Source organism: Bicyclus anynana, chromosome 8 (genome assembly GCF_947172395.1).
Source record: "Bicyclus anynana chromosome 8, ilBicAnyn1.1, whole genome shotgun sequence".
In the NCBI taxonomy this organism is placed as follows: domain Eukaryota; kingdom Metazoa; phylum Arthropoda; class Insecta; order Lepidoptera; family Nymphalidae; genus Bicyclus; species Bicyclus anynana.
The window spans coordinates 10,895,301-10,913,197 of NC_069090.1; the positions used below are offsets into that span (position 1 = coordinate 10,895,301).

At 38.9% G+C, this 17,897-nt stretch overlaps 2 protein-coding genes across 2 annotated transcripts; both read right to left on the minus strand.

Annotated features, from left to right (window-relative positions):
• Positions 1 to 797: 797 nt before the first annotated feature.
• Positions 798 to 7,702, minus strand: LOC112047621 (fibropellin-1). The gene is made up of 12 exons (XM_052882873.1): positions 7,695 to 7,702; positions 7,449 to 7,642; positions 7,203 to 7,307; positions 6,713 to 6,952; positions 5,876 to 5,967; positions 5,689 to 5,770; positions 4,946 to 5,037; positions 4,415 to 4,579; positions 3,552 to 3,774; positions 2,751 to 2,884; positions 1,883 to 2,030; positions 798 to 1,196 (listed from the first exon to the last, which is right to left on the minus strand). The coding sequence occupies exons 1-12, from the start codon at positions 7,700 to 7,702 to the stop codon at positions 1,000 to 1,002; spliced, it is 1,680 nt and encodes a 559-aa protein (XP_052738833.1). The 3' UTR covers positions 798 to 999.
• A 65-nt stretch (positions 7,703 to 7,767) lies between these two features.
• On the minus strand, positions 7,768 to 16,213 carry LOC128198295 (uncharacterized). The gene is made up of 3 exons (XM_052882785.1): positions 16,116 to 16,213; positions 13,057 to 13,117; positions 7,768 to 8,030 (listed from the first exon to the last, which is right to left on the minus strand). Exons 2-3 carry the CDS (start codon positions 13,115 to 13,117, stop codon positions 7,783 to 7,785), a joined length of 309 nt encoding a protein of 102 aa, XP_052738745.1. The 5' UTR covers positions 16,116 to 16,213; the 3' UTR covers positions 7,768 to 7,782.
• Positions 16,214 to 17,897: the final 1,684 nt, after the last annotated feature.

Consider the following 17,897-nt stretch of genomic DNA (forward strand, 5'->3'; position numbering starts at 1 on the left):
AGAAAATTTATAGCATTCAACCAAAACACTGCCTTTGAGGTACTACTACAATAGTAATGCATGATGAGCTAACGAGTCGTGAAAGCCCAGTCGACATAACCCCTGCCTTCGATAAAGATGGCGTAGGTTCGAATCCGGTCTGAGGCATGCACCTCCAACTTTTCAGTTGTGCATTTTATGAAATTAAATATCACGTGTCTGAATTAATCAATCAAAAAAACACCCATGCACGAATAAGTGTATGTTGCCCGTAGCAACACTATGTATGTCTCAATACCTACGCCTGAAAAGTGAAATGTGCGCAACCGAGGAGCAGCAGGCCGCGGCGTGCGCACACATGCGTGCGGGCGCGCTATGTGCACGCTGTTGACCGCAGCGCATGGTGAAAGGTGCGCAGAATAGATTGCGCACAAAAAACGTAACATTTTTTTATGAAAAATCTATTTTATTTATATTATATCAACACGTTTTATGAAAAATCTATATATGAAAAATCGATTCTTAAAGAGTAAACTCCAAAAACATAGGTACAGTAGAGTTGAGAACCTTTCCCTACGTTGGGACGAAAGAAAAAGCGATATTTTCTACTCCGCCGGTATTCGTCGACAATAATTTGTCTTTTTCTCTTCACAAGATAGGGTCGTTGACTCGTTGATATATGCTAGACTAGACCTACGCCTAGCATAAATCAACGAGTCATCGACCTGCATAGCATTGGTAAGAATAGAAATAGGTATATACCTAACAGCAGTGCAGTAGTATTCATAAGTAAAGAAAATAAAAGGTTGCAATTTGTAAAAAAAAAAGTTTATTTGAAGTTCATTTATTATCCATCCAATCGATCCAATGTTAAAGATAATTTATTTTTCGTGTACATGAAAGTAAAAATTATTCACGTCCATGTTCGAGGCAAGACGATCTAGAACGAAGGATCAATTCGCAAATTATGTCAAAAATTACGCTTATTATGTTTTTAATGTTATTTTTAATTAAAGTCAATTATTCCTTTTTCTGGCTATCATCAACAGGGGCAGTGGCTTTCGTTGGCTCTTTGAGATCAGTGGCGAGTTTAGTTGGCTCTTTAGGAGGTTCTTCAATTTCAGTGAAGTTTCCGTTTCGCTTGTACCGATAGTAGCGCGTGGAGACGGCTTCTGAGTGAGACTGGTAGCAGCTCACGAGGGCGTCTCCGTGGTGGTCTGTGAATCACACATTTATTAGTTATTCATAACTAATTTTAACAAAGTAGATAGCTTTTACAACTATAGCCAAGTAGAGATTTTACAATTTGAATTGAATATTAATAAAAGTTGGTTTTTAAATTTTCAGAGTTGAAAGAGAGGTGATTGAACGGACCGTAATAAGCGTGTTACAACACCTGCAGTTTTAACTGCTCGTTCTAACTGTATAGTTAAAAAGTCAGTGTGTAGGTAAATCTGAAAACTGTACAATTTTCATTGTACAGTTTTATCTGATGAAATTTAGATTAGACAAAACTGTACAATTAAAACTGAAGGTCTGTAGCTCTCATTATAGTGCGCTCACTTGATAGATCTTGTCACAGCGTAGGGATGTAAACCACCCGTATCGATATTCAACGATAACACTTCTATCGATAATGAGAAGAAGTGTAACACGCGTTGCATGTGAACCTAGCTAACTAACTACCTAACTAGGGTTGAGAAGAAGAAATACTTTACTGAACACAAAAATACAAATGAATGAGTGAATAATTAACTACGTAAGAACTAGCAACAGAACTTGAGGTTGAGCTTTTTTGAGTTTATTTATCATTGCACCGTCAGAACGTTGCGTAAAAGCAGACCTGTATAATTTTTGGCTTAGAATTAGTCCAGCTCGCAATGACCCTGACATAGATAGTTACCTCCCGGACAAGTGCAGACGGCGATGTGTCGGCGCGCCACGCACACGGCGCCGGCGCCGCACTGCGTGTTGCCGAGACACGGGTCCACGCAGTCATAGCCGACGCATGCCAAGTGGTCCGGGCACTGAGAGTCCAGCTCGCATTGACCCTGACGTGTAGAAATAAACCGTTTAGAGTTTTTAATTGTTAACGGACAGGATCAGGTGTCATAGGTATCAGCGGCGAAGAGTTCATGCATGTCGATTCCCGCTGGGTTACCTTGAGAAATTCATGCATATTCATTGATGTACTGTATCTAGTTATATAGGAGATGGGGTTTGTATCACTGAAATGAATTTCCTTCTCTTTGGGACGGCTTACCATCCTTCGCCACTGGTAGGTATATATAACTCGCAAAAATTAGGGAGGCACTCGACCACTGCTGGGCTAACCCGCTCTCCATAACGAAGGCAATTTGCAGCTTCCACCCAAATTTGTCCAATCTCGTGGTGAATTTGACAGTTACTTATTAGAGGAATAGTTTTAAATTGGTATTGGCTATCAAACTAAAAACAGCGCTGCTTCATTGCCAACGCTTCGATTGTAAAGAAAAAGAAAAGAAAGAAAAATCTTTATTACAGCATATGGTAACGCTGCTGCTGCTCTCTAAAGAAGCCTACAGTTAATTACAATCGGTTAAGCCACCTACACACGATCAGTTATACTACTGTGGTTATACTGTTAAGTCTGCAACGCAGTTATGGTGTCGATAATATATTTTTTCACTTTCACATCCCTAAATCCGACCGTATGTGGCTGGAGTTACGTTGATATGTGAAATCTAATTCGTCTGAGATAATAACGTGTCATACTTTTTAAAAATTTATACCTTTTCACAGGCTACGAGCGCGTTGCCACGGTATCCGGTAGGGCAGGTGCACACAGGGCGTTCCGCGCCGGTGCGGTCGTGGCCCGGCGTGCATTTAGCGTTTGCACCGCAAGGGTTTGGCTCGCACAGGTCACCTGCAATATAATGAGGCTTAGTTTAATAGCAAGTTGATTAATATATTATCTATTCTTCGCACGCTGAATGATGATCCCTGTGACGTTTCAACTGACTGAGTGATGCGAAACAATTTCATAACAGTCATAACATAAAGTCGATAACAGCTTGACGACTTAATTTAGATGTTAGCGCGTAAACGTGCTGCAAAAGTTACGTCGTCAAGCTGTTATCGACTTTTATGTTATGACTGTTAAGAAATTGTTTCGCATCACTAATACAACTTTCAGTTGAAACGTCTTACGGATCATCATTCGGCGCGCGGACTATAAGTAGGTAACTTCTTACTTAGACTCTGAAGAGTTCTGACATATTCGTCCGAACAAACAAACGTCTGTTTTCCAATGACTGTCTTACACTAGAAACAACTAATACGGCATAATATGAACAACATCATCAGCACCAGGGGTGCAATTCCGCTAATTACACTCGTCAACGAACTTTTCGCCTAGTGGGATGATAAAATGTCACTAACAACGAAGTTGCCTTGGAAACGAACAATACAGCGCTGTAATTTTACAGAATGCAGGGGCAGCTGAGTATAGGTACAACTAATTGCTTATTCTCGTACTTACGCTATCATGCAAGGCCAGCCGCTGAAATGAATGAATCATACGTAATACTTACGCGCTTCGAAAGGCCTGCAGAAGGAGAACGGATCACCGGTGTGGGTCTTAGGGCAGGAGCAGACGGGCGTCAAGCCGCGCAGGTTGCAGTCGGCGTTGACGCCGCACGCGTTAGTGCAAGGGTTGATACACGCGTTGTACACGCATGCGGGCTTGTAGCTCGGGCACTCGCTGTCGGACGTGCACTCGGCTGAGCAGATGCGGTAAGGATCGCCGTGGTAGCCCTTTTATAATAATAATAAGTTTCTTTATTTATGGCTACAAAGGCCCATTGGTTAGTTACATCCTTAAAAATTATGTTAGTAGGTACACAAATTACATTTAAGATTTCTGCAGGATCGGCGAGTCAGTCTTGCTTGCTAACATGTTCAAGATCCTATTGGAGCTCGCCCGCAGTCTTGTTTTTATATAATGTTTTATTTATTATTATTTTTTAAGTAGGAATTACGCATGAATGTAGGTACGCGATTGTCAAAGTTGGTAAACCTACCTACATATTAAATCACATGCTTTACATCTATAGCCACTTTACGAATTACAATACATGAGATGTTATGTAACAGTTAGGTATATGACTATAAAAATTCAAAGTATTAACTTTCTCTCATAGTCTCTTAGATATATTCACTTGATGATGAATTGATGACGAAAAACATAATTTAACAAATGTTGGCCGTCAAGTAGAATTTTGCCAGACATCATATTTTGAAATTAAATAAAAACCAGAACGAAAGTTCAAGCACTATACTTAACCTCAAGCTTTGAAAGTTCTCCTAATTAAAGTTTGTCACATTATCTACCTGCTGCTAGAAAACAATAAATTATAACTAACATCAAATTAAAATTTAAATAAAAATGCCTTACTCTAGGACACTTGCAGACGGCGCGATGGGCAGCGACAGTCTCGCAGTCAGCATTGACCCCACAGTCACTGCAAGGGCTCACACACTTGAACTCGCGACACGACTGTTGCGTGCCGCAGTCGCTGTCGGAGTCGCACTCGTGTCTGCAGCCTGATAGCGGGCTACCCTATAGATGGAAAAAGAAACATTATTCCAAATACCATATTCCATGGTCATGGAAGTATGAAACTGCCTCTTGACGTTAGAGGTACCTACGTGAAAATAAAGCGTAGTAATTTACGAATTTGTAATAGAAATTAACTTGGTCTAACTTTGTATGTATTTAATTTTGTATTTTATCTAAACATAATTAATAATCAAAAAAAGTATTGTATAAATAAATTATAGAGAAAAAAAAGAATGGATATAAAATTTTTGGCCAAATTTTCGCAATCGCTTAATTGAAAAAAATATTATAAATAGAAAAAAATAAATTATTAATAATTTACTAACGTTATAGGATAGGCTATATAGAACAACAATTTGAACTCACTCTGTATCCAGGGAGACAAGTGCAGATGGCTTGGTTGTTTGAAACATGACACTTGGTGTTCTGACCGCATGGAGACGGGTGGCAAGCTTCCTCTGCAAATTAAAATGAACAAATTGCCTAGATTGGTGACAGAATGGCTGCCTCATTTTTTCAACAGCCTGGCTGTCCAGCGCGGAAATGCAGCGAGTATTCTTGCCACAATTCCACGTGAGCATGATTTGTATAGTTATTAGGATAAGTTCGTAAGTTAGTTTTTCCTATTGTATTCTTACTCATTATGAAGAAAGAAATTAAATTCGGCTCAAAAGCTTCTGACTTCTATCAATCATCAGTAGGTACTATTTTATTTGACTGTCTCGTTGGCCCAGTTCCAGTATATGGTTTCCGATCACGAGGTCCTGGGTCTGCATCCGGGTGTGATACTGAGTTTTACTCTATTCTAAGAAATTTTCAGCTAAAATTTTTAGACTTGGGACGATGGTTACATTACAACCCGTGTCTCGGAGAGAACGTTATGCCAATTGCCGTCGGTAATTGTCATTAATTAACATATGATTGTAGTTAATGAATTTAACTTTATCATCCTAATTCAGCCAACTCATGGAGTAGTGTAGTAAGTCTAAGCTCCATATCCCCTCTCCTATAAGGAGGGAGGCCTGGCCCTGTAGTGGGCCCTTAAAATAGGCTGATAAAGATGTTGATGACTATTTGTTTAAAGTTTCAAACAAACTGTATATACATACCAGGATCAGCAATTCTGCATGACGAGAAAGGATTTCCCGTGTAGCCAGGGGGACAAGTGCAGACTGGAACGTGTTGGCGGACCTTGGGATGAAAGTTGATTTTTATCATCAAATGCCTTAAGATGTGGTTAAGGCTACGATGTGTATATTATGAAATGAGTAGGTTCTACTAAGTGTAAGTACTTACATCGCAATTAGCGTTGTGTCCACAAGCACCCTCACAAGGGTTGATGCAATGTTGGTTGACGCACGACTGGTGAGCGCGACATTCACTGTTGTCTGGAAAAAAAAAGTATGATCTTTTGTGTGTCCACTACTAATTTCCGAAAATGTCTATATTTTTTCTGACTTTAACTTTTAAGTTCTCTAGACGTTTTCTAATCTCAAAAAAACTTTGTATAATAAAAAAAATATATATTTACTCAACTTTATCAAAAGAAAACTAAACAGCAATTATAATCTAACAAATGTCTTAAATGATAAAGAAGACACACTTTTTACTCTGAACCAAGAAACTGGCCCATCAGATGAATACCTCCTATTTTTTAATAATGGGGAATTTCCTATCTTTCCAGGTGGATCATCGATTTCGCACTAACCATCTCTAGTTTACGTGATTTAGGGACCAGAATTTGTAATCCTTTCTATTTTAAAATAATTGGGACAACACAAATATTATTCCCTTACATTCCAGGCTTCCCTTACATTTCATTGACCACATCTAGCTTCTCAGACTTATCAGAATGTGTAATCACTGCTATTATTAAATAATGAGGAAAATCTCAATTTATCCCGATCATGAACTCTCCAGATGGCTCCTCAATTTCACTGACCAACTCTAGCTTCCATTACTAATCAGAATGGGTATACCCTGGTAACAACAGTGGTAACTAAAACTCACCAACACATTCGATCTTTACGCACTGCGAGAGTGGATCGCCGTAGTATCCAGGCAAGCAGGCGCACACAGGTCTAACACTGCCGTGTGTGCAATCTGCCCCGACCCCTGAACACCAAAACTTACCGACACATTCGATCTTCACACACTGCGAGAGTGGATCGCCGGAGTATCCAGGCAAGCAGGCGCACACAGGTCTAACACTGCCGTGTGTGCAATCTGCCCCGACCCCTGAACACCAAAACTTACCGACACATTCGATCTTCACACACTGCGAGAGTGGATCGCCGGAGTATCCAGGCAAGCAGGCGCACACAGGTCTAACACTGCCGTGTGTGCAATCTGCCCCGACCCCTGAACACCAAACTTACCGACACATTCGATCTTCACACACTGCGACAGTGGATCAACGGAGAATCCAGGCAAACAGGCGCACACAGGTCTAACACTGCCGTGTGTGCAATCTGCCCCGACCCCTGAACACCAAAACTTACCGACACATTCGATCTTCACACACTGCGAGAGTGGATCGCCGGAGTATCCAGGCAAGCAGGCGCACACAGGTCTAACACTGCCGTGTGTGCAATCTGCCCCGACCCCTGAACACCAAACTTACCGACACATTCGATCTTCACACACTGCGAGAGTGGATCGCCGGAGTATCCAGGCAAGCAGGCGCACACAGGTCTAACACTGCCGTGTGTGCAGTGTGCGCCGACCCCTGAACACCAAAACTTACCGACACATTCGATCTTCACACACTGCGAGAGTGGATCGCCGGAGTATCCAGGCAAGCAGGCGCACACAGGTCTAACATTGCCGTGTGTGCAATCTGCCCCGACCCCTGAACAGCAAAACTTACCGACACATTCGATCTTCACACACTGCGAGAGTGGATCGCCGGAGTATCCAGGCAAGCAGGCGCACACAGGTCTAACACTGCCGTGTGTGCAATCTGCCCCGACCCCTGAACACCAAAACTTACCGACACATTCGATCTTCACACACTGCGAGAGTGGATCGCCGGAGTATCCAGGCAAGCAGGCGCACACAGGTCTAACATTGCCGTGTGTGCAATCTGCCCCGACCCCTGAACACCAAAACTTACCGACACATTCGATCTTCACACACTGCGACAGTGGATCAACGGAGTATCCAGGCAAGCAGGCGCACACAGGTCTAACACTGCCGTGTGTTCAATCTGCCCCGACCCCTGAACACCAAAACTTACCGACACATTCGATCTTCACACACTGCGAGAGTGGATCGCCGGAGTATCCAGGCAAGCAGGCGCACACAGGTCTAACACTGCCGTGTGTGCAGTGTGCGCCGACCCCGCAAGTGCTGGGGCCGCAGCGGACCTGGTCGTCGGAGATGGAGCGGCCATGCTCGAATAGGTTGCGGCCAACGTAGCCCCGGGCGTTGTAGTTGTAATAACGTTGGCCTGTGGACAGAATTAAACAGGTTAATATGTAAGCTAAAGTTAAGTCATGTACGTGTATGCACGTCGATTCTCTTTTTTCAATCGCAAACACTTCGAAAATTAAAAAATGTATGTGAATGACAATCGTAATCGACAGGTCACGTGATCATGTTATCGATTGGATCAGTCATTCCCATACATTTTTTTAGAAAGAAAATCATTTGTAGTAAAGGAATCATCAGTGCCGCATGGCTACAGGCCAGGTACCTGATCCATCCATACTAACAGCTGACTTCACTTCTCATCTCGCAACTTCAGTCCCGTCGTGACCACGATCCATGCAACTGGGTCGAAATATCGACATTAAAAATCTTGTCTTTTTATCGTGGTATGTACCCGTTTAAATAACATTCATAACCACGAAATAAGTTAAAAATCATCCATACTAATTTTATAAATGAGAAAGTAAGTCTGTCTGTATTTTCGCTTTCACGGCTATTCTGATTCGGATGATTGGTATAGAGATAAATCGGGCTTTGGAGCAGAACAGGCTTTTCCGGGTTCAAACACCCTGAAAAATCCTGGTTCCCGCGGTATGTGTTAAAAAAAAGAACTTCACGCGAACCTGAAAAATTCTGGGAGAGGAGCATGGTCCAAAACTTTTCTTGACGTACTTTTTGACGGACTTTCATGTGGATACAAAAAAAGCGTAAAAAAGCGTAAGCGTAATACACGCGTACATATCTATCTTCTAAGGATAGATAGCCAGTAGGTAGGTACTATACGCATTTTATCCTTAAAATAGGTATTAAAGTCACATACAAAGAAAACTAACATCGATATTCTCGCGGACAAAGTCTTAGGCATCCATTAGTGCAAGTATAAAGCAGGTAAGTAAATCGTTTACATAATCCGTGTAAGTCATACATCATGAGACCGTGAGGCGGCGCTCCGACCCTGACTGCGAGCAGCTATAGCCTTATTTGTGTAAACGAGTTGTCGCCCACAACGAACCTTTTGTCCTTGCCCACTTGACGGATCTCGGAAGCTTATCGTAACAATGCTTACGTCGTCGATTATGTGCTTAATGAAATATGTTGCAAAATGATTAATATCAACACCTACGTACTATGCTATATAGGTAACTACACACTACACGTGAGATGTTAAAAATGGCTTGGTACCTCCTTAATTAATTATTATTACAAAAAACAAAATTTGCCTAAAAGTCGTGATAGCCCAATGGATATGACCTCTGTCTCCGATTCCGATCCGGGGCATGTACCTCCAACTCTTCAGTTGTGTGCATTTTAAGAAATTAAATATCAAGTGTCTCAAACGGTGAAGGAAAACATCGTGAGGACACCTGCATACCTGAGAATTTTCTCAATTCTCTGCGTGTGTGTTGTCTGCAAAGCACCGAAAAGCGCAGTGTTGTGAGGATATCAAGCGGGTTGCAGGGAACCGCTGGATGCTGGCGGCTCGAGACCGTTGTGTGTGGAGGTACATGCAAGAGGCCTATCTCCAGCTGTGGACGTCTATCGGCTGATAAGGTATGGTTGTCTGCTAATGCACATTGGACCAGCATGGTAGACTATTGTCCTAACCACTCTCATTCTGAGAGACTCGAGCTCTGTAGTGAGCCAAATATGGGGTTGATGAATAATGAAAAGCGGCAAATGAAAAAAATTTGAATGTGGTATCACTAACTATAACAGGAAAAAGTAAAAAGAACTAATAAAAAGATTGTAAAATATTTGGAATGTAAACATTGCTTATTTCGGAGTAACGTAATATGTTAATAGGTTCGTCAGTTAATAGATCTGCATGGCGTCACACTAGTTCGTCACTTTTTGAGGAAAATAGCAAAATAAATTCGTGTTTCGTTGCTCATAGATCTAACGTCAGCATCTTGTAAATATGGACTCTTACGTTGTTTCCTGTGAAGGGACTTGGGCTTAAAGGGCCGTTATTATTTGATATATTCCACGGCATATCATGATATATCTTGTCTGTGTCATAAAATGTATGTATAACTATAACAAATCCTTGATCCCTCTGTTGTTATGTCGTCGTTAGGGTCGTAAAGGTACTCTTTCGGACGTTCTACAAAGAAAAGTTCTACCCTAACGCCACTTGTTTTAGTTAGGGGTAAGTGCATATAAATATAGTCAGTGTATATGTACTCGTAGGTACTTTACATTCGAGCAGTCGAAAAACAAAAAATTTGCAACGATTTTAAAGTCATCTTCTTATTACAAGGCAGGGCCGGACCGTCCATACGGCGAACGGAGCGGTCGCTCCAGGCGCCAAATCCTAGGGTGCGCCGAAATGTTAAAGACAAGGCTTTAAATATAGACGATCGAAAAGAAATAAATTAAATCGATCGTCTATATTTAAAGCAAAGAGATGAACGCGACGTGCGCGAATTTACTTCTAATAGAGGCGTCTTTCTTTACTTATGGTGCAGGGAGTGCGTTGATTTTAACCCGGATATATACATGTAATAGAGGGCGCTACGGTGATGATTGCACCCGGGCGCTTCGTGAGCTAGAGTCTTTACCTGTAGTGCATGGGGTGCCTTACACCCGGGTGCCGCGATCTCAGAGGCGCCCAAGCGCCACTCGTCGCGCGGGTTCTATAGGTACTAAGCGGCGCTAGGGTGATGATTGCACCCGGGCACTACGTAATCGAGAGACGGTATTGTGCCTGATTTTCAATTGGTCTGAATATGGTCAAAATCTTCGCGTTCCATAAGTTTGTAGCCTAAGTAAACCAGGAAACTACAAAGCTATAATTTTTTAGTTAATTTATTTTTCAACTTTATTTAGAGCTCAATACACTTATTTTGTTGGCCTGGAAACATTTCTATACCAGCTATTTTTTTTCTTTAAACTCTTAGAAAATGCATAGACCACTTTCATAAAAATTTTGAACTCGATAAGTGCTTTTTCTAGCTTCGGAAATAGATAAAAGTCTGATGAAGACGAGACTAGATCATATGAATAAGGTAAGAATTCTAAATTATACTGATGAATTTCTGCTATGCTTTAACAAACGTTTCACACGTTTGTTAAAAGCATAGCAGAAACTCCCAAATTATCCTGATGAAACAAAACTTTTCTTTTCAATGACCATGGCCATTTTTCTTTAATTTGTCCTCTGAAACATCGCAGCAGATTTCACTATTAAGCAGAGTTTATATTTACGCCTTTTTTTTAGTAATCCACCGTAATTACATCCCGCGAATCTCAAAAAGCTAAGACCATTACTTTTCCAACACGCAAAACTGCTTCTGCCTTTTTGGAACATTTTACCCAAGCGCAAAAAACGCTGCCATTTGGCCGCGAACTTTATTGTGCACCGGCCTTTGGCCGGGGGTTTGTAATAGGGCTTCTGACTGTGACTATGGCTGGGCATTTTACCCAAGCGCAAAACACGCGCGGCCTTCGGCCGCTAACTTTGTTGTACACCGGCCTTCGGCCGGGGGTTTGTAATAGGGCTTTCGACTGTGGCTATGGCTGGGCATTTTACCCAAGCGTGAAAAACGCGCGGCCTTCGGCCGGGGGTTTGTGATAGGGCTTCTGACTGTGACTATGGCTGGGCATTTTACACAAGCGCAAAAAACGCGCGGCCTTCGGCCGCGAACTTTATTCTACACTGGCCTTTTTGCTAAACCTTTCTTCTTCAAGTTCTTCATTGCAGTGATTATGTTTATTATTAAGATTTAGATACTCGATTTTTTTTTCATGTTAAAAAATACGAGTATCTAGTCACGATTTGTTTGAAGGGATCGCGTGGGGAACGTAACGAATGCATAAAATTTTATTCTATTAATATATATACATTGAATAATGTAGCTTTAACATGAGGGTAATTTAAAAAAAAATAATAAAAAAGAACAACCGACCTTAAAATCATAAAAAAGTTTCCATTAAATTAAAAGCGAAACATAACATCGTATGTGCTACCTTCTGATCAGTTTGAAGGCGGTCAAGTTAGTGCTGTGTTACTTAAAGCCGTATCTGAAAGAAGTATCTGAAAATCCAGTTAAAATCTTTATGATTTAAACGGCTTGAATCGAATCGAAATCGAAAGGTCGAATTGAGAAACCTCCTCCTTTTTTTTAAGTCGGTTAAAAATGTATGACATTCCGATATAAATTAGGCTACGAACTTTTCAAACGTCCCTAGTATATAATGTTAGGAGCAAACAGGAAAGGCGCCATAATTGGATCTCACTCCATTCTAAAATTTACCTCGGTCCGGCGCTGTTACAAGGTTATTGAACTGGTGTCTAATTAAGACAAGGTGTAGGTTGATTCAAATCTGTAGGAGCTTTTGGAATTATCGGAACTAAATCTTCTACACTCCACCGTTGATGCTAAATTAAAAGATGTAGACCCCGGCAGGTAAATTGAAACGAAAAGACGAGAGATAAATTAAGCCCTCATTCGCACGAAAGTTTTTTAACAGACGTTAAAAAAGCGTTCAAATACAACAAATATGCATTCCCAAGTATATGTTTACGCGACAGCGTTTTTAAACACGACGCATTCTTTCGAAAATTGTTGCATTTTCCATTTTGGGCGTTGGAAATGGAACCTTTTAATCAACGCTGATTTTAACGTATCGCTTTTTTAACTCTCCTAAGGCCTAAAGATGTCAAACATTATTGATTTCCTTAGCGATTGTAAAGCCATCAACGTGATACTATAATTACTCGTTGCATCTCTTAGCCAACATCCGAAAATGTGTTTGTGCGTATAGTTCAACATACAGGCCTCGGCGCGTGACCTTTAATATACCATTTTTAGTAATTTATGAAATACATATTTGACTAGCTGCCGCCGCGCGGTTTCACCCGCGTGGTTCTCGTTCCCGTAGGAGTACGGGGATAATATATAGCCTAAAGCCTTCCTGGATAAATGGGCTATCTAACACTAAAAGAACTTTTCAAATCGCACCAGTAGTTCCTGAGATTAGCGCGTTCAATCAAACAAACAAACTCTTCAGCTTTACAATATTAGTATAGATTTCACACTTACCCTGAACGCCGTAGCTCAACGCTATAAGCGCCAAAGACGCTAGATATATTTTCCCCTCCATCTGAAAAAATAAATAAATAACTTAATAGAATTAACGAAAGATTTTAATTTCAGTGAGGACGCAGGCTACATACGATATTCGGCTTTTCACATCCTGCGGGAACCGTAGATTTTAAGACCGTGAGGGACGTACAGAAACATTAAATAAGTAGTAGATTGTTATACAAGGGGCTAAAAAGACCCATTATATACGAGGTATTTTTAGGGCCTGAGACGTAAGTCGAGGGCCGCCTAAATAGAAACCGAGTATATAATGGTTTTAGCCCCACGTGTTACACTCTGCTTTTCACTACGATTGCGAGAAAATAAAATAGTTTAGTTCAATATTCAATGATTTATTTAATTGAAAATTAAATGTACAAAGTATACAATTTTGGATATTATGGGAAATGCTTTTACCCGGTAACATAATTTCCGACTACTGTGAAGATGAATAACGAGTATATGAGGTAAACGTGGGAGATAATAGTTTTTAAAAACTCCTTTCGTAAGTGAATCCATTTGTTGTTGTTTTCTTCACTTATAAAATTTTTCGTAGGTAAGTATTTAAGTAAATGCGTCTGGACTTCGATGGTAACAGATTGAAAATTTCATCCATCTCCAAATTAGGATCACCATTCTCAGAAGATGAAGACACCAATAACAATTAATGTTGAAATATATGAAAGTTACGGTCACAAATTTACAATTATTTTCTGAAATAAATCAAGTATGTATTATTTGTTTTTTAAATTCTCGCTTTTTAATTTTATTTTTTTCACATGAGAAAAAGGCAAGGGTATTACACCGTAAAGGATGTCCCATGTCTTCAAAAAAAATTAAATAAAATAATTAACGCATTGCACAGACATGAACGCTGCATTTATTTCCAATTTAAAGTTTTTTTATTTATTTTTCAAAACAATCAGAGCCTTACCTATAATGATTCAATTTTCGAATAAAACCTCCTCCGTTTTATTTTACTATTCCAGTCACTGGTTTAATTGTTTATAGGGATGATGACAGTTTTTTGAATTGTATATAAATAATAAGTATGCTAATAGTAAAGCAATTTTGTAAAAGTAACATGATTTCTGTGATCATTACATTCGGAGCTACGGATCCCAGAAAAATGCCCCATACATAATGGCACGAAATTATGACGTCGTTGAACATAATTTAACGATCGTTAGATTTATATTGGAGTTTAAATATTTTTGTCATTCTTCCGTTTATGTTTATAGTTCATTTATTGAAAAATGTCACGTTATACATTAACGTGGAAGCTAAAAATTTATGAATTTTCATCTATTATAAAAGATTTTTAATAGATTTTGAAATTTTATACCTAAACTTATTTATTTTGCAAACATCCATCTGATAATCTTTGATTTTTACGTATTAATTACTCGTAGTTATTAATACCTCATAAAAATCAATATATTCTTTATATTATTTTTTTAATTTTCTACAGGTTAGCCCTTGACTACAATCTCACCTGATGGTAAGTGATGATGCAATCTAAGATGGAAGCAAGCTAACTTATTAGGAGTAGGATGAAATACACACTCCTTTCAAACCTAGTCATCACCCTCATTAGCTCGGCTATTAATTAGACGAACATCTAATCCATGATAATTATAATAACGAGTATATTCTCTTTATCTCAATTACAGGCAAAACAATTCAGTAGCTTTTACATGAAATAGTAAAAAAACATCCATACAAACTTTCGCGTTTATAACATTAGCTGGTAGGATAGCATAATAAAATATAAATATACTTAGACAATACACATCACTATCTAGCCCCAAAGTAAGCATACAGAGTAGCTTGTGTTATGGGTGCTAAGATAGTTGATATTATAATAATAATATACAATTATATACTACATATAAATACTTATATAATGTATAAATACACACAGACACTGGAAAACATGCTCATCACACAAATATTTTTCCAGTTGTGGGAATCGAACCCACGGCCGTGGATGCAGAAAGCAGGGTCACTACCCACTGCGCCACGCGGCCGTCAATATAAATATAGATATAAATTAGTCAATTACAATCTGAATACAACAGTAGGTGGACAACTAGGAGTAGGTATAGACTAATTACCTACCTAATGATCTACATTTATCAATCTAATACAGAAGCATAATTGTAACATATATTTGCAATGGTAATTTTGTTTGTTCCTGAATGAATAGAAATGACTAACACGAACGTAACTTTGTAAATAAAGTATAATATTATGTACACATTACACATAGTTATTATTTAACATATCTTTATAACACATGGCTATTGGCTATACTTGATTCCATGATCTAAGAAGAATCTAAGAGGTTTAAAAGAGGTGTGGATTTTCATCCTCCTCCTAACAAGTTGGCCTGCTTCCATCTTAGATTGCATCATCGCTTACCATCAGGTGAGATTGTAGTCAAGGGCTAACTTGTAAATAATAAAAAAATATATATAAATGTTTTAAAGTTACACGAAAATAGTATGTCATCATCTCAAAAGTTCTATAAAAATCCGCGTTAAGATACGTGTTAATTTAATAGTTAGTGTAAGGGTTAATTCACAACATGAATATTACAATTTCAAAATTTGCTGTAAAAGATTCATGTTACCAGTGCTAGCCGGGGTAGGTCACTAGTGCCGTATAAATTCACTGTCTATAATAACACAATGTGTTTTTGTCATTAAAAGAACACTATAAACTCTTTTAATTTTTATGGATTCATTAAAATATTCATTTTAAACACTTATTAATTATTAACATATTCCCTGTTAAGTATCCAATAAATCATAATAGGCGAAAGGGCTAGAACTCAGAGCCGTAAAACTAATTTATAAAGAAATGTAAACTAAATAAATCCGTTAAGTTTAAATTTGGAACTTGGATATTAACTATTTCACTTGAATTGGTAAGAGATATTTCACTTTATCACTGTAATTTTTTAAAAAAAAATTAAAGATACTTAATATAAAATGGCCACTGCAAACACTTACGTCCGTCCGTCCGTGTTGCGAAGAGGGAAACGCGCCTTCAACTCATAATGTGTCTCCTTATAGCAATCACCTTCGCCTACGCCTCGCGAATTTGTCTGACTAACCGAAAAAAATCTGCATACTAAAATATCATAACATGTCCGTCAATAATTAATTATAACATTTCCTTATTCATTTCAATAAACTGATGAAGTGATGATCTAATTTTGGTACACTCTTTTGTTGTAAAAGTCATAGGTCACACAACCCATTGTCATCATCATCATCACGATCCATCCTCGAACCGAAGTTTAACCGCTTCTTTTAGCTGCGGATATTCAAAAATTCAAAATAGGGATGATGACAGTTTTTTAAATTGTATATAAATTAAGAGTATGCTAATAGTAAAGCAATTTTGTAAAAGTAACAGGGTATCTGCGATCATAACTTTCGGAGCTACAGGGATTTAAAGGGTCAGATTTGCGGCGCTGCCACGGATCCCTGAAAAACGCCCCATACAAAATGGCACTAATTAATGACGTCGTAGGTAATGATCGTCAGATTTGTATGTGCGTTCAAACAAAATTACTTATATTATTGTTATTTGTGCGTTTATGTTTATAGTTCATTTATTGTCACATATAAAATATAAAAAATATGTCACATTTAATGTAAGGAAGCTGAAACTGTATGAATTTTCATCGAATTACGATAAAAGATTTTTAATAGATTTTGAAATTTTATAATCTCATTTATTTTGCAAATATCCAGACAATCTTTGCTTTTTATGTATAAATTAGTTAACATTGACCTTATTTACCCGAATGTATCATAAAAATCAATTTATTCAAACGTAGTCATCATCCCCATTCATATTCAAAATTCATTAATTTTAATTGGGCTTATTTTACAAGCACTTTTAAAACGTCAAGTTATGTTATGATTTACGTATTGGTAGTAAGTAAAGTCGAAAACTTTAAAAATTAAAGTTACGAGGACTCCAAACGCGCCTTGTTCTGAGAAGAGCCCACAACTCAGCCAAGGTTTATTTTTTTTTGTTTACCTATTTTATGGAGCCCACTCCCGGTGCCAAGTTTTCTTCGCATTATGGTGGACGAGTGGTGATGGATGAGTTCTTCAGCCTATGCCCGGAATTTCAGCATTATAATGTTTGGTGTGAAATATTCATGGTAATTTTTTGTCAACTACCTACATGTACACGCATCACACTAATATTAGGCGTTTGTGTGTAAGTGCCTAAGTGTGTGTGTGCAAGTACTAAGTGTGTATGTTTGTTCCTCCTTTACGCTGCGGCTATTGAATTTTAAATGGAAATACATTTTACGCTGAACAACATATAGGCTATGGATTTGTGAAAAACTGAATTCCACGCGACCGAAGTCGTGGGCGTCCGCTAGTTTTATATAATCTCATACGATAAAGCTTCAAATATTATAATGACATACTTACTTATTATAGGTACATATTATTCACTAGCTTCAACATCATCAACATCATTATCACCAGATTAACGTCTGTATATAGGCTTCTCTCAAAAGGACTTCCAAATAACACGGTTTCGAGCCTTCATTCAGTGGGTCCCTCATCCCTGAAACCCGCCTGATATAGTCGGTCCACCTATTGGGGGGTCGACCAAAATTGTTTTTTTTTTCGACTATATTTCTCGCCCGTTGCCACTCCAGCTTTGCGAGTTGTTAAGCTATGTCCTTGTTAAACTTAGTTCTTCTGAGGACGTCCTCATTTCTGATTCGATTACGTAGAGAAACTGCGAGCTTATCACGC

What these genes read in the sequence shown, in the direction of transcription:
- LOC112047621 (XM_052882873.1), bottom strand. An exon ending in TGTGAAGATCGAATGTGTCG is followed by an intron (nt 7,308 to 7,448) that starts GTAAGTTTTGCT and finishes TTTGGTGTTCAG; the next exon opens with GGGTCGGCGCACACTGCACA. An exon ending in CTGCAGGCCTTTCGAAGCGC is followed by an intron (nt 2,885 to 3,551) that starts GTAAGTATTACG and finishes ATTATATTGCAG; the next exon opens with GTGACCTGTGCGAGCCAAAC.
- LOC128198295 (XM_052882785.1), bottom strand. Translation starts at nt 13,117, where the DNA reads ATGGAGGGGAAAATATATCTAGCGTCTTTGGCGCTTATAGCGTTGAGC. An exon ending in GTTGAGCTACGGCGTTCAGG is followed by an intron (nt 8,031 to 13,056) that starts GTAAGTGTGAAA and finishes TTCTGTCCACAG; the next exon opens with GCCAACGTTATTACAACTAC.